The 25,609-nt window shown below is 40.9% G+C and overlaps 3 protein-coding genes across 3 annotated transcripts; 1 reads left to right on the forward strand and 2 right to left on the reverse strand.

The window, feature by feature from the left end:
- Nucleotides 1–387: 387 nt before the first annotated feature.
- Nucleotides 388–3,018, reverse strand: sapcd1 (suppressor APC domain containing 1). Its single transcript, XM_061668175.1, has 4 exons — nt 2,691–3,018; nt 1,639–1,809; nt 938–1,075; nt 388–647 (listed from the first exon to the last, which is right to left on the reverse strand). The coding sequence occupies exons 1-4, from the start codon at nt 2,787–2,789 to the stop codon at nt 525–527; spliced, it is 531 nt and encodes a 176-aa protein (XP_061524159.1). The 5' UTR covers nt 2,790–3,018; the 3' UTR covers nt 388–524.
- Nucleotides 3,019–12,136: 9,118 nt separating this feature from the next.
- Nucleotides 12,137–17,595, forward strand: LOC133397246 (cyclin-dependent kinase inhibitor 1-like). Its single transcript, XM_061667892.1, has 3 exons — nt 12,137–12,253; nt 15,318–15,784; nt 16,256–17,595. The coding sequence occupies exons 2-3, from the start codon at nt 15,322–15,324 to the stop codon at nt 16,312–16,314; spliced, it is 522 nt and encodes a 173-aa protein (XP_061523876.1). The 5' UTR covers nt 12,137–12,253; nt 15,318–15,321; the 3' UTR covers nt 16,315–17,595.
- A 358-nt stretch (nt 17,596–17,953) lies between these two features.
- slc37a3 (solute carrier family 37 member 3) lies at nt 17,954–24,683 on the reverse strand. The gene is made up of 14 exons (XM_061667883.1): nt 24,599–24,683; nt 23,577–23,803; nt 22,706–22,820; nt 22,530–22,622; nt 22,345–22,428; nt 21,431–21,576; nt 21,093–21,189; nt 20,780–20,864; nt 20,470–20,672; nt 20,254–20,395; nt 20,076–20,177; nt 19,411–19,610; nt 19,265–19,330; nt 17,954–18,846 (listed from the first exon to the last, which is right to left on the reverse strand). The coding sequence occupies exons 2-14, from the start codon at nt 23,651–23,653 to the stop codon at nt 18,754–18,756; spliced, it is 1,503 nt and encodes a 500-aa protein (XP_061523867.1). The 5' UTR covers nt 23,654–23,803; nt 24,599–24,683; the 3' UTR covers nt 17,954–18,753.
- Nucleotides 24,684–25,609: the final 926 nt, after the last annotated feature.

A 25,609-nucleotide genomic window follows, 5' to 3' on the forward strand; every position in this document is an offset into this window, starting at 1 on the left:
TCACATTTTTACTTTTTTGTCATCACCTTTTGATGCGGGCCATGTTGAATTTTCAATTTAAAAAATAACCCAAAAAACTGCAGCGTCCCCCAAATGGCCCCAGGCCGGACTTTGGACACCCTTGGCTTACTGCAAAAAAATGACACACTTTTGATTTTACCGAGAGGAGATACCCTCTGCTGGCTATAGAAAGACTGTACTATTAGCAATATAAGGGGGGAAATGTAGTATTGAGAGTGCAGTATATGAAATTTCATTTTGGTGATTTTTATTTTTTTTTTTCAACCTGTACATTGTGAGAACCAAATGAAATTTGAAGGGTGAAAAGAGAAAAAAAAAAAAAAAAAAAAAAAAAAAAAAAAAAAAGAATATTTGAGAATAACGGAAGCTGATGTTAGTTAAAAACTTTGCAATAAAAGAAGCTGTTGCATTACCATTATTAATACAGTAGTCACGCCAATTTCCTTACACCTGGTCACAATCTGTCAGATCAAATTATACACAATACTGTTACATTTATTGACTTAAATACATATTGACAAATGAGGAGACGTGCACCTGACAGTTTCAACTTCATAAAGTTGCTCGAGAAGAGCGTCCTTTTCCATCTCTAACATGGAGATCTGTCGATTCTTGTGACTCACTTCCTTTGAAAAAGAGAGACAATAACCAATGTTAACACTACATATGCACGTGAGATATCTGAGAATTTGAAGACATTTGCACAGATTTCTATCAACATGGTTTCACATCGTTATTCACAGGGGATATCGTGTGGAATGACGGTGGGAAAAATGAATTGAATCTATTTTGGAATAAAGCTGAAACTTAGTGGGATGACCCGGTTTGCTCACTGAGCAGTTACACTGTCAAGAGTCCTGCAGGTGTAGATACAGTGTTATTAAAATGTTAGCCCTGTCGATGTGCAGGAGCTGACCTGTGTGAGTCGTGTGTGATACCACCGGAGGGCGCTGTGTACTGCAGCATCAGTGCTGGTGCCACTGGGCTCAGCCATGACAGAAGCCAGAGATGCATTCACCCGCTGTATGCGAGACCTCAGCGAGCAAGAATGGGCCTGTGGGGAAAGGAAGCTTGGTCAAGGCAGTACCCAATGACAGCTATATCACAGGTAAGGGACTCGAGCCACGTGACTTGACTCGAGTCAGACTTCCAATAAGATGTCCAATTTTAGGACTTATGACTTGCTGGGCGAAAAACCTCTGAAAGATTCAACTTTTGCCAGGATAACTTACAGTTTATGACTTGCACATATGTGACTTACTCCCACAACCATAGTGAATTCACGCAGATTTGCGATTTGGCATTTGTAAATTTGCGGATTTTTCCCCTTAAGTTTTCCACTCGAAACTCATCTATTTGCTGTTTTTGTGCTCAGGGCAAAGCCATGTCTAACATAAAAAAATGCTTTGGCACCACCTGAGTTCTGGACACATCTTGGTGGCACCCACTTACATTCAACTGAGTGCAGGAGCTTCATTTAGTCAGGCTATAGCCTTGTCTAATAAAATAAAAAAATAAAAAGTGCTTTTCCTGCCACACTGTGGCATTTATAAGCAATTACAAACCTTTTTGGGCATGCGTCTGTCACTCGCGGATTTTCACTATTCGTATTTGTACCTTTGATACATCTTCTTGGGAGGAGTTGATCCAACTTTTGGTGTCAGTGTCATCTTGCTGGGCCCTGGACTTTCGCAGCCGTTGGCAGTACCAGAGTCGGGCCTGCTCCAGAGTCTCCAAACCACAGCACAGAATGTCTTTTTCCTTTTCTAGATCCTTGAGATGCTTAATCTGAAACAGGCAGAGCAGAGGTCCTATGAGTTGGATTTGAAGCACTTGAAAAAGGCTTTAAAAATGGAACAATAGAATCATGCTACAACTGTGTGTATTACAATGTATATGTCCATATTCAGGAGTATTTGATTTGACTGCATGGACAATATTTGTAACTTGGTGACAATATGTTTCCACTCAGTTGTTATTCTGAGCCTTTAACAGGAAGCTGACGGCTGTGTCACTGTGACGGTCGCTACCTCCAACGGCGAGACGCAGCGCGAGCCAAGGTGGGAAAAATATGCCTAAAATACACTGATTGATGTCATGTTGTCGTGTGCAAAAATGGAAGTCAGTACTGTACGCTGCATTTAAACGTCATCTATCCAACACATTAAATAAACAGAGCCAGAACTGAGACACATAAAAATAGAAAAACAAACAGGTGTGGCTCAAAGTCCTTCGCTATTATTGAATGCAGACCACACCCACTTAGGTATATTGTGTCAGCTCTTAACAGCTTTCTTGCAAGCCTGCACCTTGCTTGTACTGTCAGTGAGGAGTTTGACATTTCCATACTGTGAAGAACAGCACATGGACTTTCAGTTTTTTTGAAAGTCAGTTTTGTTTAAAACTGACCAGTATGTGTATTATTGTGGTAGAGCACTGTGCTGAATATTTTGCCTTTTGCATCTTTTTTAAGTCATTCACTGCAGGTAATGATATTTACTCACATTAATCTCTCGTTACAATGGGAAACAAATATTGACAATCTTGGAAGTAGTTATTAAAAAAAACAAAAACAAAACTTTTTTGTTGCTGTTGTTGAGCCACCTTGTAGCTATAATTTTAAAGATAAACAAGAGTAATTGTTCAACACGCATGGATACGTTGCTCACCCACAAGTAGAAGCGGAGGGCGTCCAGGCTGCAGAGGCTGCTCCTGAGCGGGATGAGGACCACGGTGTAGGAGCAGGAGGCGGCGGGAGGACAGGCCATGGAGAAAGAGAGAGAGAGAGAGAGAGAGAGAGAGAGAGAGAGAGAGACATCGGCTGCAACAAGCTCCTGGCTCACAGAGGAGTAAAAAAGGAAGTGTGTGTGAGAGAGATGAAAGGGATGGGTGGAAACAACAGCAGAAAAAAAGGAGAAGAACCAGCAGCAGGCACAGACAGCATGGTGCTCCTGGGGCGAGGCAATGAAAAATTCCACACGTCTCTGCCATCATTTGCTAATTTGACTTACAGTAACTGCTATCACATATTCACATTAACAAGCTGACGAGGATCATCGATGTTTCACAAGGATGAAAAAATAGACAATTTAGAGCAGTATTTTTGAAATTTTCATGACTTGTTATGGCAGTTTTACTGGTTTCAGGTGCAGCAAGTTGTCCCAACTTGTTCCCAGGAATGTGACACACATTAGGGATGAGCGATTGATTAGGGGTGTGTGACATGTGCCAAGTGGACTCTAACACAGGAGAGTGTGTTATTTTTTGCCATGTGTATTTACTATTAGACTGGCAGGAAACTGAAGGTCATCAGTGGAAATGTTAGGTTTTTCTTTCTCCCTGTGCAGTGATTCCTAATCTTTACCACCAGAGGACGCTGTGGTCGTAAAGCCTGGTTGGAGAATTTTCATAGCAGACATTTTAGGATGACAAACTGGCAAAAGAAGCTCGGGGTTTATTAAGGTGGTGCTACAGCAATAAGGGTCAAGTTAAGAGACTTTTATTCTTCATCCTTACATACTATTCTGGTCAAATTTAATTTGTTTTGTTTACATTTGACAGCTATGGAAAATACCCGAAATACCCTGTCATTATTTCATCACAAAATTTAAGGATTTTTCCTTGTGAGCCAAAATAGTCAAAAGGAGCAGTCAAAAAGTAATGAGCCTAGTTTAATCGAATTTACTAATAGTTTAATTTTTTTCTGAAATGTTAACTCTTTGTAATTTAAATACTTTTTGACGGTTTATTTAAAAAAAAAAAAAAAGTTTTGTTTAAGCCTGTCCTCTTCCTTTTCGGCCAATTTGGAAATTACATGATTGTCGGATGCCCGTCAGAAGCAGAGAGCGATGATTGAGTTTGCTGCTTAGGAAGGGGAACCACTACTAAAACGTGTAAAACGTGCATGGGGGAGCTGCAATAAAGCACAATCAAAAAGTATCGAGGATCAAAGACCAAGAACAAGAGCCTTGCACGATTCCCAGGATTAACTGCTGGAGATGGGCTTGTCACTCCTATGCTTGTCACGGAGGTCAATCGAAGCAGGCTCTATTTTATTGTTAAATTTGTATATTTTGAGGGGGGGGAAGAGTAATATTTTTGATAAGAAGTCATCTAGTTTTGCAAATTAAGTGGTACAGAAAAGGAGAATTTTCAAATGAAAAATCACAACTCGACTTTAATCTCAGATTGTAATTTTTTTTGTTTATTCTTTGCAGCGTGGCCCTAATATTCCTTTTCTAAATAACTACCAAAAAAATTATATTTCTTGATTGACATTGTCAAAGATGTACACATTTTTCAATGTTATTATTTTTTAAAATATATTTCTGGAGTTTACATGAGTACGCAAATGAACTGCATCAAGATTCTCATACATAAAGTGGGGAAAAAACACTCATAATGTTTGAATTACACGTAACGGTACAATAAATCTCATTATTTTCTTTGTGAAGGCAAATATCGAGATAACACTATTGTTGTGTTCTCAATAAATATTACAGCTGTACCTAATGTTATGTCGTATGAGTATATAGGGCAAATCGCTCTTTTTTTTTTTTTTTTAATGGGGCGGGGGTTAAAATGTGAATTTAAAAAAAAAATGTTTTTTTTTTTTTTTTTTTTTTTAGGGAAGTGTATGAATTCCCCTTTCAGTGGCCTCTTACTTCACTTTGTGATTATTATGAGTTTCCACCGTGGGCCCCACGAAGAGGGGAAGCTCACCACCTTGTCACACGATGGGAATTTGCCCATTCAAGCTATTTTTATTTTTATTTTAAAAACTGGTTTTGATAAATACACACTTGAGTAACCCTTTACACATCCTTTTACAGACTCTTGGCTCACTCGTGCAGCTTTGTGGCTAAGAACGGACCCCTGATTACTTCCTGTCTCACACCCACATACACAATATTACACACATTCACACTCTCACACCACGCTCATACTTTCCAAAGCTACGGCAGCTACCGACGTTTCCTCGGTACCGCGGCGTCCAAAGAAGGCGTCCACTCAGAACGCAATGATCCACATTTCAGCTCGGAGGAATCTGGTTCAAATATGTCGTCCACAGTAAACAAACTCCTGAATACAACCAAGCACATAACAGGTTGAATATCTTACATAACACTACATTGAGTCTGAATTCTTTAGACTCGCTGGCTGGTGGGTTTTAAAAATTCAGGAGGTGAATCACGACATGCCCTCGAATACCAAAGTTTATTAAAAGTTCCAAAGATTTCGAGGATGTGGAAAACAGCCCGAATGGAAAAAGGCCAACAGGGAATATCAGTGAAATCCAAGCAATGGTCTCATCATTGATGGGCAAACGTTTGTGGGCTCAAGGTTATTATTATTTATTTATTTTTAAATGTATACGTATGTAAAATTGTGATTTAGTTCATTTTTGGCTAAAAAGGTTTTGAGCAAACACAGTCGTATCTCGACTTACTAGTTTTTCGACATTTGATCGTTTAGCAGATTTTTATTTTATTTTTATTTTTTTTTTGCACTTTGGGAGATAGTGAACAATTCTTGAATAAAAAAAAAAAAAGAGTCCAAGTGCTTGCCTCAAGCTGTTTACTGTGACATTAATCATAAAACAAAGAGAATTACACCGTGTGTTTAACCAAAACATCTTTACATTGTGGTGGCACGGTGACAACTGGTTAGCACGTCTGCCTCACAGTTCTGAGGACCGGGGTTCAAATCCCGGCCCCGCCTGTGTGGAGTTTGCACATTCTCCCCGTGCCTCCGTTGGTTTTCTCTGGGCACTCCGGTTTCCTCCCACATCCCCAAAACATGCAGGGTAGGTTATTTGAAGACTCTAAATTGCCCATAGGTATGAATGTGAGTGCGAATGGTTGTTTGTTTATATGTGCCCTGCGATTGGCTGGCCACCAGTTCAGGGTGTACCCCGCCTCTCGTCCAGAGATAGCTGGGATAGGCTCCAGCACGCCCGCGACCCTAGCGAGGATAAGAGGAACAGAATATGAATGAATGAATATTTACATTGTCTGAGAAATTCTGCTAGCTTAATGCTAACACCCAAAGCAAAACGCCACAGGCTCACAAAACTAGCCTCAATGTTGCAGTAATTATCAAACTTTAAACAAGTTATTTGAAAACAAGCAGCAGTAACACATGCAGACAGAGCATACGACAATACTCACAGGCATATATTCTTTATCCTGTGCAAAAAAAAAAAAGACTAATATTATTGCAGCTTTGAAGCCACGTCTTATATTGTGTTTCATGATCAAATTTACGTGCAGTATGTCTGCATGTATAGCCCTGGTGGCCACGGTGCGCACACCAGAAAGAGAAGCACGATACCTATTGAATTGCCATGATGCACAAACTTTTTATTTCTTTACATTTACAATTTGAGTCCCATATTCATACATCCTGAGACAATTGACACACATCCAACTCACTCAACTCGTACCTGCCACATATCCCCTGGTTGTACACGACCTCCAACTCACTCACTCACTCTCTTTCTCACACTCAGTCACTAACTCACTCACACACACACACACACACACACACACACACACACACACACACACACACACACACACACACACACACACACACACACAGGCCAGTACGACAGAACACAGCTGGGCTCAGATGTGAGTCAGCCGTTTCCCAGATGGAGATAAGGTCAAAAACATATCAGCTGAAACACAGCACCTTTTCATGCCAGCTGCGAACACGCACACACACAACCGCGCACACACACTAGGACTCACACACACCTCTGCTTGCTGTTATGAATACCACATACAGTATGGTATTTTAGCTTATAAGGTATTCTATAGGTATTCTATAGTCATATAGCCAGAATTTGTCAAATTGCAGCCCAATAAGAATCTAATTTGCTCTTTTCCACTAATGCATATGATTATGAAGCTCTTTTCCTTGAAATCGTGACACTGGACTGAGTGGGTCTCAAAGTCACCGAAGCGAGACCAAAACCAACCCCTCTCAGACATTTACGCTGGGACGAAAGCAAAGGATCAATTTACGCACTCTGTGGCCTGCCCTTTAACCCCCCCCCCCCCTCCCTCCTCACACACCCACAATCTAACCAACAACAACTAAAAGCCAAGATGATCCCATAGCACAACAGCTGATGACTTAAATACCTGCAGAGGCGAAAAGCATCCATCCATCCACCCATCCATTTTCTTTACCACTTATCCTCACGAGGGTCGCGAGCTGTTGGAGCCTATCCCGGCTATCTTCGGGCGAGAGGCCGAGCACACCCTGAAGCGGTCGCCAACCAATCGCAAGGCACATTGAAACAAACAACCATTCGCACTCACATTCACACCGATGGGCAATTGAGAGTCTTCAATCAACCTACCACGTAGGTTTTTGGGATGTGGGAGGAAACCGGAGTGCCTGAAGAAAACTCACCCAGGCACGGGGAGACCATGCAAACTCCACACAGGCGGGGCCGGGATTTGAAACCCGATCCCCAGAACTGTGAGGCAGATGTGCCAACCAGTTGTCCGCCGTGCCGGCAGGCTAAAAGCACTCAGTGGAAATAAATACTATCACACAAGCACACCAACCCACCCTGGGCACCCCGCTTGGGACATCCCAAAACCAACACTTAGGGTCTTCTTAGCCATATTTCAACTTAGACACATTTACCCTGACACCCTGGATCCCCCCGTGAACTCCTGACAATATCCAGCTGCTCTAGCACTCCCTGCACCCCTTACTTCTCCCAACACACACACACGCATGCATCAACAGACCCTCGCCGTCCCATACACGCAACCTCACCATGGCCTCCACAGCTGGGCGAATGGTATGGTTTGAAAAGAAAAAAAAAAAAAAAAAAAAAGTTACTTTTTACCTGATGAGTCTTATTTTAAGTATCATCAGATTAGTTTTCACTCGAAATACGACAAATACTCTTGGAAAGATTTGGAACTCTTGCAATGTAAATGTACTGACCAAATCGCTAAGCTGGCATCACGAGTTGTGCTTTTGTCAACTCGCTCCTCTCTGTTCATAGCCACGCTGTGAGTGTTGAAAATAGATTTTCCCCCCAAAAATTATGAATAATCAATCAAGTTGATTCATCGCAACATAACAGGGATGATTTCCATTCTGATGTTGCACGTAACACGCTGAAGCTAATGCGTCCTTTCTACTCCTTTTTGACCGCATTCGTCATAGTAATTCTTCACGCTGCGTCGGTAATCGAGGCCCCACAGGAAGAAAAAGACAATAGATTGTCTGTGGTGTACCGCTTCTCTATTCTAGTTCTGCAATCGAGAAATGAAAAGGATGTGGAAAGCCCCAAAGGGCACCTGTGAAGTCACAACTTCTTCTCCATTATTCCTTTACTTCCTGTTTATGTGAAACAAATTTTCGAGATTTTTTTATGAAAAGTGCTTGTCTTGAAAATAGTCTATTGTCAAAATGCTTTTAAAACTAACTAAAACATATGTTATAATGCTCGATTCAGGGAATAAATGGCTTGGAATACTACAGAGCAAGTGTCCTCCACACTATCCAACTTCACATAATTGTTCTGAAAATTATGATTTATCGAGCTCACAGTCATATGACAAAGCCGCATCCTTTTGTTGTTCTTGTAATGTTTCCCGCAACGCCTTAATTACGACACTAATCACCTAAGTAATCGAAAAAGCCTCCCACGTGGGAGGACGCGTGTGGTCCCTAATACGCCCATTGCAAATCTCATCCCACTGTGACACTTGAATGGTAAAAAAAAAAAAAAAAGATTAAGTTCTCTTCTTCCCGCACATTGTCATACAGAATTGTTTTTTTTTTTTTGTTTTTTTGGTTTTTTTCAGACAAGCTAATTTATTCAAGGGGCAAGGACTGCAGAGGGAAGACAATGGGTGTAAATATTGCATAGCCAAGTGTAACACATACAGCCCTGGATTAGGAAATGTTGAATGAAGGGTGGGAAGGGGGCCCAAAGACAACAAGAAGAGGATTGGGATTTTTATATAGTGCTGTAAACTGAGTGGAAATAACAGGCCAGAGTGCTGACAAACGCATCGTGTGCTCGTACTACCCAAGGCCTCGTTTCCAGCGATGGACCCTTCAAGTATGACAGTGTATATAAAGGGCCACTTGACACACAGATTAGTGGGCTATTAGGGAATTGGGTCAGCATTGCTAACTAACCATTATGTATCAGCATGAGAGAGCTCAAATGGCACAGCTCTCAGGTTCTGGAACTGTTGCTTCATGATGGGATTGTAGGGAAATTATTGTTTTGCTCCTCAGTAAAACGGAATGGGGCTAAAATACCAGTGGAAAAGCAGGGGGAAAGGGCTTAGGTGCATTTTTCCCCGTCTCGATCTAGAGTCCCTTCAAAATACATGCAACAAACGAATGCAATTTCCCCCTTATTTGCCTTGAGTTGTTAGATGAACAACCCTGAAGTTCAACTAAACGGAGACTCTGCCTTCTCCTCCCCTTTTTAGCCACTCAACACGGGATTACTGTTTTTCAACAAGGACGCATTCCACAAGAGTGACATAAGTACGCTTATAGCTGTGGCTGTCACTTGCAAACAATGGCCTCCCCGTGATGGCGACAATACCTGCTTTTATATAATAAAGATTCTCAGCCGTTTTCAACAGTAAAGCGGTGATGGCTTGAGGTATTAAAAATAGTAAACTATGTGTGTGGAAACATACAGTCAGTGAAGGGCGTTGGCAACTCTCTCAGGCCTCGAAGCTGACGCCTACTTAAAAGTGAACACCTAACACGAACACTGGAAAAGAGGCTCACATTTCGTGTGGTGTAACAGCTATAGAAAGAAGGTGTCATCGTGGTAATTGTTTTCCGTAAAAATGGAAGTTCTCATTTCCATCCTGCAATAATTGGAATTTTAAAATATGTTATCCAGTTACAAAAAAGAAAAAAAGAAAAATACCAAGTCCCTCAAGTGCAAATACGTGGAATCCAACAGACCACTGTTGCGCTAAATTTACGACCCCAATTCCAATGAAGTTGAGACGTTGTGTGAAACATAAATAAAAACAGAATACAATGATTTCTAAATCATGTTCGACCTATATTTAATTGAATACACGACAAAGACAAGATATTTAATGTTCAAACTGACCAACTTTATTGTTTTTAGCAAATAATCATGAACTTAAAATTTGATGGGTGCAACACATTCCCAAAAAGCTGGGACAGGGTCATGTTTACCACTGTGTTACATCATCTTTTCTTTTAACAACTTCAATAAACGTTTGGGAACTGAGGACAATAATTGTTGAAGCTTTGGAGGTGGAATTCTTTCCCATACTTGCTTGATGTACAGCTTCAGCTGTTCAACAGTCCGGGGTCTCCTGTGTGGCGCTTCATAATGCGCCACACATTTTCGATGGAAAACAGGCCTGGACTGCAGGCAGGCCAGTTTAGTACGCGCCCTCTTTTACTACGAAGCCACGCTGTTGTAACACGTGCAGAATGTGGTTTGGCATTGTCTTGCTGAAATAGGCAGGGACGTCCATGAAAAACACATTGCTTGGATGGCAGCATATGTTTCTCCAAAACCTGTATGTACATTTCAGCATTAATGGTGCCTTCACAGATGTGTAAGTTACCCATGCCTTTGGCACTAACACAGCCCCATACCATCACAGATGCTGGCTTTTGAACTTTGCATCCATAACAGTCTGGATGGTTCTTTCCCTCTTTGGCCCGGAGGACACGACATCCACAATTTCCAAAAAAACAATTTGAAATGTGGACTCGTCGGGCCACAGAATACTTTTCCACTTTGCATCAGTCCATCTTAGATCGGGCCCAGAGAAGCCGGTGGCGTTTCTGGGTGTTGTTGATAAATGGCTTTTGCATTGCATAGTAGAGTTTCAAGTTGACTTACGGATGTAGCACCGAACTGTATTTACTGACATTGGTTTTCTGAAGTGTTCCTGAGCCCATGTGGTGAGATCCTTTTACAAAATGATGTCTATTTTTTATGCAGTGCCGTCTCCGGGATCGAAGGTCACGGGCATTCAATGTTGGTTTTCGGCCTTGCCGCTTCCATGCAGTGATTTCTCCAGATTCGCTGAACCGTTTGATGATATTATGGACCGTAGATGATGAAAGGGATCCTTGCAATTGTACGTTGAGGAACATTGTCCTTAAACTGTTCAACTATTTTCTCAGGCACTTGTTCACAAAGAGGTAAACCTCGCCCCATCTTTGCTTGTGAATGACTGAGCAATTCAGGGAAGCTCCTTTTATACCCAATCATGGCACCCACCAGTTCCCAATTAGCCTGTTCACCTGTGGGATGTTCCAAACAGGTGTTTTAATGAGTATTCCTCAAATTTCTCAGTCTTTTTTGCCACCTGTCCCAGCTTTTTTGGAACATGTTGCAGCCATAAAATTCTAAGTTAATGATTATATATATATATATATATATATATATATTATTATAAAGTTTATCAGTTTGAACATTAAATACCTTGTCTTTGTAGTGTATTCAACTAAATATAGATTGAACATGATTTGGAAATCATTGCGTTCTGTTTTTATTTATGTTTAAGACAACGTCTCAACTTCATTGGAATTGGGGTTGTATTACATTCCGTCTATTTTGGATGAATGGAGATGACATGGGATCGTTTTAAGGATTGCATTAAAAAAGGGGGTGCTTCATCACTGCTTGCAGCTTTACTTTTGATTGTGTTTGGGCAATAAAGGAAAACTGATTAGATTTTCCGTATGGTTTCATTTGTTAGATGCGGGTCACTTGGTGAGGTTAAAAAGCTGACTTTTTACCATCGCATCTTACAGAAGAAGCATCTTGCACGGTTAAAAATGCACCCATCAACAGTGGTTTATTTCCCTTACTTTCATATTCTTTCAGTAGCTCAAAAAAAGAAGGCATATACAGTAGTGGCTATACATCGTCAAGAGGAACCCAAAAAAAAAAAAAAAAAAAAAAAAACAACTTTGTTCATGTTGCAGCAGTGCAACGTTGACTGGTGGAGGTGGGGGCGTCGCCAGAAGAAAGCGTGATGCAAGGCTAACGCGAGAATGTGTGTCAGATTTTGCGGGAGAAGGGAAATGGCGGCCCCATGCCAAGTTTCTCTGACCTACTTTCCGAGCACCGCTCAGTGCAGCACACAGAGAGGAGGCACCGTGACCAGAGAGCACAGCGTCTGCAGCGCGCCAAAACTACCATTTGAAACACATCCACAAGGTAAGAAACATTTTGATTAACTTTACAACACTTTTATGCATCTATTTTGCAAGCATTTTAGGTTGTAGTTTTATCTACCTTTTCATCTTGTTTTCCACCCAGAAAGTCATTTTCGTCGTTGCTGTATTTAATTGTATTACAGTCATTTTAGTGTTTATTATGACAGTGGTACAATGTAATGTGTTTTTGATGGAACCATGTGACGGATTTCTCAAGTTGGACCCCCCCCCCCCCCACACACACACACACACACACACAGACCCCTCTCCCACCCCAGTCCTAGCTATGTCCATAACAAATAGGTGGTAGAGATAAGGGGATGCGAACAAGCCTTCTCCGTGGGTTGAACCTTCCATCTTTCAACGTGACACTGTTTTCTCCGAGGTTGAACACGAATACATCTCATTCATCTCGCTCAGTGTATTTTTGGTGCATACTTCGCTTGTTTATATAAAAAAAAAAAACAACAACACACGTTTGAAATTTTGACAGCATACCGTCAGAGACTCTAATGCTAAGTTTTTGTTCTATTGAACTGGGTTTTCATAATTTTCTGCCATAATGTCACACACAAGGCGTTGACAAGTTACGGTTGTTTGTGTGTTGCATCTCGTTGAGCCACTTCCTTTTGCCAAAGAAAGTGCATCACCGGCTACTGCGAGTACAACCATGCTTAGTTTTCTGGCGCTTGGTAGCAAGGAATGAAAGTTTTCAGTTGTTCTTTTTAAGCTTTGTGCTATTTTATTTGGCAAAATGTGAAACATTGGGCTAAAACGTATGTACTGTAAGATGATCTGCATGTTGCGCCCACTACAGTTTTTGACGCAAACAACTTTCTTCTAGCATAGCCCCCTTATGCAGAAAGCCATTCTGAATGTGTATTTTGGAGATTTATTTAGCTACTATTCGTGAAAATCTAAAGCCAAGTGGTTGCATTTGTTGAAATGTGTGATTTCCAGCCGTACGTTTACTCAATGTGCACTTTCAGTCTATTTGACATCTTCAAGTGCACTGGCTTACTGTATGTTCTGAGTTGCACGATGCTCCACCCCCACCCCTTGTATTTTTATTGCTCTGCTCACTTAGCTAAGCACATTCTCAGACAAATTCAACACATTAAGGATGTTTTTTTTAAAAAAAGAAAATCATTTTCTTGAATTTGCAATAAGAATTTTGTGTTGTTTTACCTCTATTTGTACGTTAAATTATGATTCAGCAGACAGACTGGTTGGTGTAGGTGCTGTTTTTATTCTTTAATATGCAGACAGACAGCCCTAATTAAGACGCCACAGGAGTCATTAATAAGATGATGAACCCCTCCCTTCCTACAGCCCCCCAATTCATCTGGGATGATGAGATGAGATGCAAATTTAATTTAGGATTATGGACCAATTAGTGGTTGTCACAGATTATCTCACAATGCAAGGAGTCAGCGTCTTTTGTCTCCTCACGGACAGCATTTATTATCGGTATTATATGGAATGTAATGGATCCAATACAGGAAAAAAAATATTTTAAAACCAGGTGTGGGCAAATCTTTGTGCTCAAGGGCCACTTTTTTTTTTTTTAAATGGACAGACAGATAGGTCATTTGTAGATGTAGTACAAAAAACAATTATAATAATAATAAAAATATATATGCAATGTTGTTTATTTAGCAATTACTTTTGTTATTTACAATAAATCCATTTCAAATATTTAAAGAAATAAATGTGTGCAAAAATAACTACAATTTTACGCAAAAAAAAAAAAACATAACAAATATTACAGGACTAAATGTTCAGTGGGGCGTATATGGCCCACGAGCAGTACTTTGCCTACAGTACATATGTACCTAATAAAATGTCTGACAAGTGTATAGATAACCTAATCTGCTCAAGCATACGTTTAAACGTCTCCGTTTTTTTCTGATTAAGCGACGTAGATAGCGTGTCAAATGGCTAATTTTCGAGGCTGTATGTAAAAATTAAGCCCAAGCTCGTGGTCCCTGGACTCAACAGTGGTGCGCTAATTAATTTTGTCAGATCGCAGCAGTGGAATGCTGTAAAGCAGTTCTCACAAGTATACCATATGTGCAACCGCTCATCTTTACTGCAGCCCTTTGGCCCTCAGACACCAGAGCAGGTTGTGGTGTTGTACTAGTGAATAGATTTATGTAGTGTTCGTGTACTTACTTATCTGTTGCTGTGGTAATTACTCCACTCACATAAAACACAAAGTGGTTCAAGCAGGCGGATACAGGTGTCATGTGTGGGGCCTGGAAAATTAAACAGAACCATTAAATAGTGGTTTTCAAACTGGGATCCCCGAATCACTGGTGGGCCGCCAGCCGTAGCTTGGGGGACTGCAAAATAATTTGGAAAGCATTATGTTGTGTACTGTTTCAAAAAAGTGCATAGCGACATATACAATATAAAAAAAACAATTATTCTTCCCTTAGCTTTGGGCCAATTAAAAGCTCTGAAAGGATTGTGACGTATCATCCATACATCTGACATCCTCGTTTAAAGGTTTTTTGTTTCATTTTTAGAACAAATGGCTTATTTATTCCGGTGAACAGAGTCCTATTATTTCCAATATAATACTATGATTAGTATTATATTGAGCTGTCGTTTTGAAATTTCCTTGTGAGAATATGATTTTCTTAATTCATTCCACTGGCTTTAATGTATTATGACTTCATTTTGACAAAAAGGTAGGGATTTATTCTTGTGAGATTGCAACTTTTTGTCCCGACAAAATACACCGTTTTTGGTGTATTTTGAAAAAAAATACACTCTGGCATTATTCATATAACATTAAGACTGTTTTTCTAAAATAAACATGAATTTATTGTAACACTATTTGTATTTTATTTTTTTCGAAAACAGGCAACTTTTGAATTCATATGGCATTTAAGGTTACATGGTAGTTCTATTAAATTGGTGGTGTAATTATGAGGTGGAAAACTTTCTCCCCTGGGCCCAAAAAGTTGGAAAATCCCTTGCAGTAAAAAAAGGTCACACCTCATTCGTCACAAGTGGAACAGAGCTCTCACCTTTGGCATGTGTTTGTCATCCAACAGGCATATGGCAATGGACACGCCATCAACGTCAACAACTGAGTCTGAGATCTCGCGCCTGGGTGGCGTCGAGGCCCTGAGGTTGAAGGTGGGCCCGGTGCGGAGGAACCTTTTTGGGCCAGTGAACCACCAGCAGTTGCGCAAAGACTTCCAGCGGCTGCTGTGCATGAACATAGAGGAAGCCAACAAGCGGTGGAACTACGACTTCCGCAGAGACGCGCCGGGCACTGGCACCAACGTCCAGTGGGAGGAGGTCCGGTGTCAGGACGTGCCGGGCTTTTACCACAGCGGCACGGTGAGGCCGGCGGCGTGGCTCGGCAAGCCCCCGAGGCGGAGCTCCGCCTCGTCGGGCGAGGGATCCCCTGAGTCCTGCAGCTCTTCTGGATCTGAGGACGAGTACCTTGAGGTGATCACGAGGGGGTACTACCGGCTGCGACGGCCAGAAAAAGACAGACAAGCTTCCATCACGGGTAAATCCACAAATCCAGATCATTATAAAAACATACTAATTAGGGCCCCAACAATATGATATTTTTTTTAAGGCCGATGCTGATTCCGATATTTGGCAGAATAAAATTCAGAAAACCGATTAATCGGCCGATTAATCTGAGAAAAATATATAACGAATAAAAAAAACAATAACAATAAAGATCTGAATTAGAGGCAGAACATCATCATTTAGGCTTTAACTTTACAACAGCGTGAACATTTTGTAAAATCTGCCAATGTTTTGTTGATTTTTTTTCAATTTTTAATTATTTGGAATGTTAGCGTCATTGTCATTGTCTTATGTTATTGTTAATATGTAAAAACATTTTTTTTCTGCCAATTTGAAAAGGGCTGACTGATATCGGCCGATGAAATCGACCGACCAATTAATCGGTCGGGCCCGAATACGAATAATATCAGATTTACCAACCTGTGCATTGGTTTTACTCCAGATTTCTTCAAGGTGAAGAGGAGGAGGCTTCTACATTACAAGGCCCCATCTCGGCAGTAGGACCACCCCACATAGATATGTCTCATATGTACATATGGAGCATCTTCTAATGGACTGTCTTCACAACACAAGGAAGCTACCCATTTCGTTTCATTAGGATAGTTCTATATATATATATATATATATATATATATATATATATTCTACATACTGTTTTCTTCATCTTTTTTTTGGAATACTGTGAAATTATGTGTACTCTTACAGACAACAAAGAGGATATCGACAGTATCTGTCAAGCTTTCCTGAAAAGGTTATTATGAGACTCCAAAAATTTGATTTAAAATGTTATGTTTAATATTTTACCCAAAACTACATGATTCAGATGTGTCAAAATAAAAAACAATCTGGATGAACCCTACCTCATTCAATAACATTTGTAAAATACACACAGAAAAAGCGTTTCAAAAAAATTGTGTAGCTCAGGTTGTTTGCATCTGTTGAGTCAGTAAAGAGAGATTGGGAGACTGAAATGAGAAGGGGGGGGGGCGCTCTTTTTGTTGTTGTTTTTGTGGTCAAAGTTGTAGCTCTCAGTTTCCCATCGTGTTAAGAGTCAGCAAGGGGCTCTGAGGGGACCTCGGGGGGCCCACATTGCTTTTGTTGTCACACACTTGGCCTTTTGAGTTGCTTTGACAGGGAAGTGGGGGAGGGGTAGCGACCTCATATGTACCCCATTTGGATCAATTCATGTTTTCAGATTTTTATTTTTTAATTAATACAGTATCACGTCGCCTTTTTTCAGTCCCACAATTTCTCTTCGCTGAGCCAACCACCTCAGTCACTGCAAGAATCATTGTCAGGGTACTAAAAGGGTGTATTTCAGAAAACACAGCTATTATTGTTGTTGTGTCTACCTCTATATGTGCGTGAGTGACAAACATTTACTGGCTTCTGTGAAAGACAAACAATTTAAGTTATTCCGAGTTTATACGGTGTGTTGAAGAATTAATGATGGAAATCCGTTTTTTGTTGCTATTACTAATTATGTCAATTCTGAGACCTATCTTTGCACTACTTCAACATTGTTGACAAAGAGGTATTTATGTATGGTAATCTTCAATCTCTTGATTGTTAAGCTTCGATTTTAACCTTTATGCAGTCTTTGCTGTTCTGATTCATCTGTCGCAGCTATAATCACTCTTTTATTTCTACTCTGCATAAATGTATGATGTCATTGTATACCATTTGTAATGTCATACAGGTGTGAGTATCCTGTAACACTGCTACCTTTGCCGTGATTTCATTACGTCCTAAAATTAATAAAAATGCTATTGCATGATATTCAGGTCAAGCTTCTGTGGGGTTTCTTCTCCTGCCTACAGCACCACCTAGCCGCTAGTACGCGACACTGCACATTGGCCTAGTTTTATTATTAAGTGTCTAAAGCAATGCAAAATTAACGACGTCTAAAAAGTATTTTTTTTTTTTTTAAATCAGTTGATGCAAACTATATAGCAAAAATGAGTTGGTTAGGAATGGATTTCACTTTTCAATTAGATGAATACGTTAACACAGTTTAGAAGTGTCAGGGCTGCTGTTTTAGCACCCTGAGTCCAGCCCGTGTGTGTGTGTGTGTGTGTGTGTGTGTGTCATGAGAAGTGTCGAGGTAGACCAAAACTTTGTTTAGAAAGGCACACAAACATCTTGCAGCCCCCATTTATTTAAAACGAAAATGCTCCTTCACACCATCAAACATGCTGAAATGTACATTTAAAGAAAGATAAAACAGACATGAAAAAGTGTCGACAGTTACACATTCCATGCCAGCTTGAGTTCCACTGAGGTATGGGCCGCTCATTCGGAGTTGGCTCCATAACAAAGTTTCAAAGTAGCCTGTGGCATGATAGATGGCGACCGCAATCACTGCACACAGAATGAGCACGAGTTCGCGGCCGAATGACAGTAAACATATCATTTAAGACTCAAATGACAAGAGCGTTGCAGTCATACAAGGAAACTGGAATGATAGGAAAACAATTTAAGGACCCAAACCCTTCAGTGAAAGGACATTTTCAACCTGATTATAAGAAATTGAAAAAGAAGTTACCTACTAAATCTCAAGCCTTAAATATACTGCATTATCTATATAATCTATTTCTGCATGTGCAACCCCGAACTGCAATGTCTCCAAGTAACACCGACAGTGCAATTATTATTATTTTTTTTTTTTTAGTATTTACAACCATTCAAATATGTACATTGTGAAACCGAGTCTGCTTTCACAGCTCCTGCCAGTCGTATTGTAAATGCTGCGGTCATACGCCAGAAGACGCGCGCGTTCGTGTCAGGTTTTTGAATTTATTTATTTTTTTTTTACAGAGGACGCGATCCTCTGGTCGCTCTCCAATCTCCACGGTGGTTGGAAGAAGGAAAGGAAACTCACCTACAGAGCCTTTTTTTTTTTTTTAAGTCGCGTTGAGGAGCTAAAAGGAGCCGATTGTCTCAGAGCTGGTGATGCCGAGTCTGCCGCTCTCTCCACATGGCACGCACCTCTGTCAGGATCAGGGGCGTGATGAACACAATGCTGCCCCCTGTCTATAATGTTAATAACACGTGTTGTCATTTCGGCAGAATTCTCCTTGACTCCTAACCACAGGTCAGAGATCAACAGGTGTGTAATTATTTCAATTGCACTAAATTGGCCATAAAGTATTATACTTAGTACAAATAATGTATCTTTCTTCATCTATGTATCAATCTATGTCAGCGTCATAATTTCTTCCGTGAAAATTACTTTTCTCATATTAAATCAGTTTTTACTCCATTGAAAATTATTTAAAAGGCATTAATCCATTCCAGGGCCCTAAAAAACACCCAAAATATTTTATGTGTTTCTAATTTTCAAAAAAGCACCGTATTGTATATAAACATCATGAAAAATAAGATTTTTTTTTCATTGTAAATGTGCCACGGCTCAATAAAAGGTTGGAGAAAACCGCATGCCGTGTCTTACCATGACGACGAAGAAGTAGAACACATATATCCAACCCAACTTGCTCTCGATGAGGGACACCAAGTACTGGAAGATGAGATTAACTGTTATTATTCTTATTTCCTGTTCATTCCAGGACTTTTGAGTCAGTAAATGTCATGACGTACTTGTCCTCCAGCAGCTCCTATACTTCCTGTGCCATCCACGATACCGGTGACTGTGGCGAGAGCCTCCCGGCTGCCCCTGATGGCCTCCTGTCTCCCCAGGTCGGCGGATATGGCGGAGCTGATCATGTTGGACGGACCGCCGATGAAGAAGCCCGTGATGGCCAGCAGGACAGCGTTGATTGTCTTGTCATTTGGCGAATCTGCAATGCATTGACGTTTACGACTAAATTCAGACATATTAAGGAGGTACAGAGGCTCGGTTTAAGGCGGTCCCGACATTTGCGGTTTCAAGGTTATGAACGGCAGCGGAATAATACACCACAGAAGGTGCGCTCGGTTACCACAGTACTTAGTGTTTTATGTTTATTTGATTGGTTGATATTTTTAGGAAACAACAGCCGCCGATGCGCTTTCAGCCGTTTATTGAACATGACAACAGTCAAACACAAAAAATAGAAAATGAAATTGAGTTTAGAGACAAGTAAATTTAGTTACAAGCTTGGGCACAGAATGAATTAACCTCGTAAATCAAGGTACCGCTGTATTTACTGTATTCCTTATATATACTGTGTTCATGACCAAATTACTCCAGTGCAGATTTTTTGGTTCCGTTCTTTTACGTGCTGCGGCTTTAGAAAGAAAAAATGGCAACAGGGACTACTCACGGCTGTACCCCACCAAAGAAGCCATGGCAAGTGTGAGACTTATGGCCAACACAGGGGCTCGCTTTCCCAAGAAGTCAGTTACCAGACCCTGAACGGTTCCGCCTGACAAAAAAAAAAAAAAAAAGTTTTGAGATGTGTAAACTCAAACTTGTTTTATCATTGCTGGTACGCCACTTACCAATGATTCCTCCAACGTCATACCACATGGACAGCCGGTCGGCCTCAGCTTCCTTCCAGCCGTAGTTATTGCTCAAGTAGAAAGGAAGCCAGAAGAAGAAGGAGTAGTTCACCAGCTTCAGACATGCGAACGCCAGTGAATACTAGAGCGAGCAGACACAAACGGGTTAAAGTTCAGTCGGGAAAAGTCAGGAGTCAGGAAGCCCTGAAAGCTCACCGGCAGAACTCCGGGCAGGCAGAAAGCTTGGAAAAAGCCCACGGCTTTAGAGGACCCTTGCACTGAACGGTAGTGACGATCTTGTACATCGTCCTCCTCCTCCTCCTCCTTCTCCTCCTCCTCCTCTTCCTTGTTGCTTATCAGAGGCCTGTTGGTATCTGTGTCAACTGGGCAGAGTCCTGTCTGACAATCCATACTCAGACCTGACCCACACAAACTTCAGGTCAATTGTAATGCTTTGTTGCATTTTCCATAGGCTAATAACACCAGAAAGTGTTTTGCAAACAGGATTTAATGCAACGTTCCTTACCGACTTCATTTGGGGAGGTGAGCAGGCCAAAGAAAAGTACCACCCCACCACCAAACTGCACCACAGACGTCACCAGGAAGGCATACTTGCAAAGGAGGATACACACAGAACATGTAAGTCAGGGGTCGGCAAACGTTTGCCCGCAAAGGCCACAAAAATTAAAAAAAATGTAAACAAACAAATTTAAAACAGCTAAATTAATGAAACAAATATTACACGACTCTTGACAATTAAATGCTTGGTGGGCCAGATTAAAAAACAAAGCGGTCTAACAGCTGACAACACAATGAAACATCGCGCATGCTTTCCTTACCTCGTAGCCATACTTGAGCACGCTGGATGCCAAGAAGGCACCCAGGATGTTGCCCACCGACGCGCAAGCGCTCCACAGGCCGAACACGAAGCCTCGTCTGGATACCGTCAAAAAAATAACACCTCATAAAATTGGAACACCACCCTCTCAAAACAAATAGGAAATGATCCTAAATCCTGTTCTAAGCCTCAATGTCATCTATGTTGATGATGAATGGTTGTCTTTGTGGGAGTGGATTCCTCTGTGTGTGCGTGTAGGTAAACAGGATTCAACACTGGAAGTATTGTGTGATAAAAGCGCACGCACGCACACACACACACACACGCACACGCACGGACCCTGTCTTGCCGAACCAGTTGGCCATGACGGCGACCACGCAGGGCCAGACAGTGGACTGCAGCAGGCCGTTCAGCACCCATAGGCTACAGTAGAGGTAGACATTGTAGATGTGGAGCCACTCAGTCAGGGTGCCAAAAACAAAGTCCTACGAACACACAGATATTCCACAGTGAACAAAAGAACATCTTGCATCCATCAATTGTGTACATTTTCGATAGAACTTGGCCAAATTGGGGACAATTGTTCACTGGAGCCTACTTCCACTGCCCACTTCCTGCGAGTGCAATGGCCAATTGACTCAATACTTTGACTCCAACCGAGCACAGTTTCACTTCACCTTAGGGCTATAACACAACTAACTGACACCATCTGAAATATTACTCACAAGAGGAAAATGCATTATAGAATACATTGAATTGATCGAAGCGAGGAAATAAACTGAATACAGTGTCCCCCGGGATATCCCGGTTCACCTACCCCAACCTTGCAGATTTTTTTGTCGACAAAATGGGCACACTCACGCATGAGCTTCTGTTGGCCACAGCTCACACACAGATTCACGCTGATTTGCCATGCCCTGCCTCTGAAAGCCGCATAACTAACAACGCATACAGTATGTTCTGTGCATTTTATGCTTACAATTCTTCATGTGTTCAAATAGAATTCAAATGTGTTTAAAAAGTGTGTAAATAATAAGTTTAAATGTAGCTATAGAAAGGGAGCTATAACACTTTCACCTATTGCGAGTGGGTCTGAAACATATCCTGCGCAATGAACAAAGTTCACGGTACTAAATCTCAAATAGGGGTGAGACAAAAATCCTGTATGAGAAAATGACACCATGACAAATTTATAGCTTGATAATAATAATAGAATTGACTATAAGGGTATAGTAATCTACGTGCCCACTCACCACAGCAGCAGAGCCACACAGGCCGAAGCACAGCACATAGCGCAGGTTCACCCTGTCGCCAATCACGCCGCTCAGATACAAACCCTGTCAGCAGGAAGCGAAGAATTTACATAGTGACAGTAAATGTGTTGGTTGGTTGGTGTTACCGGTTTACAAGAGCACCAGTGGATTTTAATCCGCCTCACCACAGCATAGGAGAAGAGGAAGATGGTGTCTAGTGCTCCCAGGAAGAGAGTCGCCTGCTCTTCATTCTCAAACAGACGGTTTTTCTCCCATGTCTAAGACAAACGCATTTGCATGTTATGAAATGAGAGATCAAATGACATTTTTCAGCCTCATATGGTGGGAAAAGAAGCTTTACCTCGCCAGGCGAGAAAGCGGGAGCGCTGCCATTTTGAGGAGTAGGCGTCCACTGGGCGGAGATGCTCACTTTCACATTGCTGAACGTCTTCCTGGATGCATGCAGGAACACATAGCTGCGACGGGGGAGAGAAAAGGGATTATATTCATTAACATTCATCTAAGAGAGTTGAATAAATCCCCCCCCCCCCCACCCTCCCAATATAAAAATATGACTTTAAATATTTCTGTGGAAGTTGATGCAAGAGCAACACTGGTTTTGAATAAGGTCAAAGGAGAATATGTATTAAAACTGAAAATCAAATATTTGTCAAAATCGTCAAGCGATTTTATTTTAAGGCCATATCACCAAGCTTGAGCGAAAGGGCACTCTTCTATTTTATTTTTGGGACAACTAAATGACAGTATAAAAACAGGAAACGATGCAGGAAACCAGCTCATCTTTTCTGCTGAGCTTGGCACAAACTATCCATTGCAAGTCATTAAACATTAACGCGATGAGTTAGCCTTAAACAAAGCAAGGTGCAATGAGTCCATATTTAACAAATATACTTTCCCTCATGTAAAACACTGTTTGCTTACATTTGTGTGAGACACAAAAAATTAAACATCTTTTTCTGCTGCATCCATTGGGAATCAATATCCATGGTTCACACTACTATGACAACGTCTGCTCCACAGACCTTTGACCCACATGAATACTTTACATGAATTCACACATTGTTTCAAAAAGAAGCTCCATATTCCCATGCACATGCAAAAAAAAACAAAAAAAAAAAGCATGAGTGACCTAAAAAAACAAAATTAGACACCAACCATGTCCAACAGGTTTTGGGTAAAAAAAAAAAAAACAGCTAAAATGAACAGATTACCTAAAGAAGGTGAGAAGGAATGCAACCAGGTGATGATGGGTGTACTGTGACAGGCAGCCACAGCACGAGGGAGGCATCACAGGGGTGACCGGAGAACGTAGGAGAATATGGAGACTGGCTCTGGGACGTGGGGATCTTTCAAGGGGAGGGGGAGGCGAGGACAGACAGGAAGGGAGTTGAGCTTAAACGCCAGGTGGTACAAGCATCACAGGGGCAAACGACAGTGCCTGGAAAAAGGGAAGTTATTGTTAAAACGTTGCTTAGTAACGACGGGATGCAATGAGCTTTAATTTGAGGTCACCATTTCACTATACATCAAGTTAGTTTTATTACTGTGTGTAAGTTTCATTTACTTGTCATAAAATGTCATTCTATCCGCTCACTTTGTACAGGAAGCGGGAGCAATAAAATGTGGTTACAGTAAAATGTGGCTCACTGAAGACAGCACCATTGACAGTGAACAGGTTTCTCCCCCCCAAGAAATTTCAAGCAAGTTTGTTTTATTCTTTTGAGACCCCGTTTCATTTGTTTAAAAAAAAAAAAAAAAGCTCACCGTGTACTGTACAGGAAACGAAAGTAATAAAATGTACCTGCATGTGGCTTAGTGTACATTGAACGCAGCGCCACTCACAATCATTGTGAGTAGTGTTGCGTTATACATTTCATTGTGACAATGGACTGTATGAAATGCTCAATGTTTAAGCGTCGTTCTTTTCAAGAATTAGCTTTTTAAACACGATGACAAGACTTCGTGGTCAAATAAAAAGTATATTAACACCTAAAACGAATGTGTTTAAGTTATTTTTTTAATTATTATTATTTTTTTTTTAAACAAAGTTGATACAACTCGACCAGTTTATCATGTGCCTCATTGGGTGACCTGAGGCTCAAGTGTTGTGACAGAATCTTCTATTTACACCATCATCTCGTTCCTCGAAATATACAGACGACCCGCACCCAAGGAAACGAAAGAAGAACACTTTCGATTTATGAATGACGACGAAAACAAGGAACGTTCTTACCTCCCTGCTCGAGATCCGATTTATAAGCTAGCAGACCGCTTTGGCCATAAACATCTGTTTACTGTGGGGCTACGTCACCGTGACGTCACGATTGGACGTAATCGTGGCTGGGGTCCTACCGCCGCCAGCAGGCCAGGGGTCGAATTACAGCACAAAGGCGCATTTTATTAATTTTCTGGTGGCAAAAAGTACTCACACTGTAATTGAGTAGAAGTACAGATATTTGGATAAAAAGTACTAGAGTAGAGTACTGCTTCAACGTGTATAATTGAGTAAAATTTAAAAAGTGCAGACACTGTAATGTACTTTAAGTAAAAAAATATTTTTACTCTGTTATATACAGTATCTGTTTTAATAACTGAGCACAATGAAGGGGGGGAAAATCTCTAAACACAAAAATAGCCTTTCTTTTTTTCAACTTTCATAGCACTCAAGGCTGACAAGGGAAAAAATGGTAGCTATCGTTGCCTCATGCTTTTATACAATGAATTTTTTTTCCCCCACAGCTTTGCTAATGTTGTGAATTTGAGAAATGCTAAAGTAGCTGCTAAATAAATGGAAAAAAAATACACCTTAGCTTACAATGTTATTTTTTTTCAGGTTAAACAGGGGGAAAAAATGAAAAGAGCTCCAAAGCTTGTTTGGTAACAGGAGAAATAAAGCAAATCCCAGAAGGGGGAAAAACATGATCAAAACTTGTTTTGAATGAGGTCAAAGGAGAATATGTGTATAAAATGTATCACCAAGCTTGAGCTAAAGGGCACACGTCTATTTTATTTTTGGGACAACTATACAAGAGTATAAAAACAGGAAACAATGCAGGAAACCAGGTCATCTTTTCTGCTGAGCTTCGCACAGACTAACCATTGAAGTCATTGAACATTATCGCGATGAGTAAGCCTTAAACAAAGCAAAGTGCAATGAGTCCATATTTAACAAATATACTTTCCCTCATGCAAAACACTGTTTGCTTCCATTTGTGTGAGACACAAAAAAATGTAACATCTTTTC

Source organism: Phycodurus eques, chromosome 22, assembly GCF_024500275.1.
Source record: "Phycodurus eques isolate BA_2022a chromosome 22, UOR_Pequ_1.1, whole genome shotgun sequence".
In the NCBI taxonomy this organism is placed as follows: Eukaryota; Metazoa; Chordata; class Actinopteri; order Syngnathiformes; family Syngnathidae; genus Phycodurus; species Phycodurus eques.

Excerpts from the sequence above, each read along its gene's own strand:
- LOC133397246 (XM_061667892.1), top strand. The coding sequence starts at position 15,322 with ATGGCAATGGACACGCCATCAACGTCAACAACTGAGTCTGAGATCTCG. Across the intron at positions 15,785-16,255 it reads CAGACAAGCTTCCATCACGG|ATTTCTTCAAGGTGAAGAGG; the intron begins GTAAATCCACAA and ends GTTTTACTCCAG.
- slc37a3 (XM_061667883.1), bottom strand. The coding sequence starts at position 23,653 with ATGCCTCCCTCGTGCTGTGGCTGCCTGTCACAGTACACCCATCATCAC. Across the intron at positions 19,331-19,410 it reads TAGGAGCTGCTGGAGGACAA|TACTTGGTGTCCCTCATCGA; the intron begins GTACGTCATGAC and ends CTCATCTTCCAG. Across the intron at positions 18,847-19,264 it reads TCTACTTCTTCGTCGTCATG|ACAGGGGGCAGCATTGTGTT; the intron begins GTAAGACACGGC and ends TTAACATTATAG.
- sapcd1 (XM_061668175.1), bottom strand. The coding sequence starts at position 2,789 with ATGGCCTGTCCTCCCGCCGCCTCCTGCTCCTACACCGTGGTCCTCATC. Across the intron at positions 1,076-1,638 it reads CCCAAGAAGATGTATCAAAG|GCCCATTCTTGCTCGCTGAG; the intron begins GTACAAATACGA and ends CTTTCCCCACAG. Across the intron at positions 648-937 it reads ATCACACACGACTCACACAG|GAAGTGAGTCACAAGAATCG; the intron begins GTCAGCTCCTGC and ends TCTTTTTCAAAG.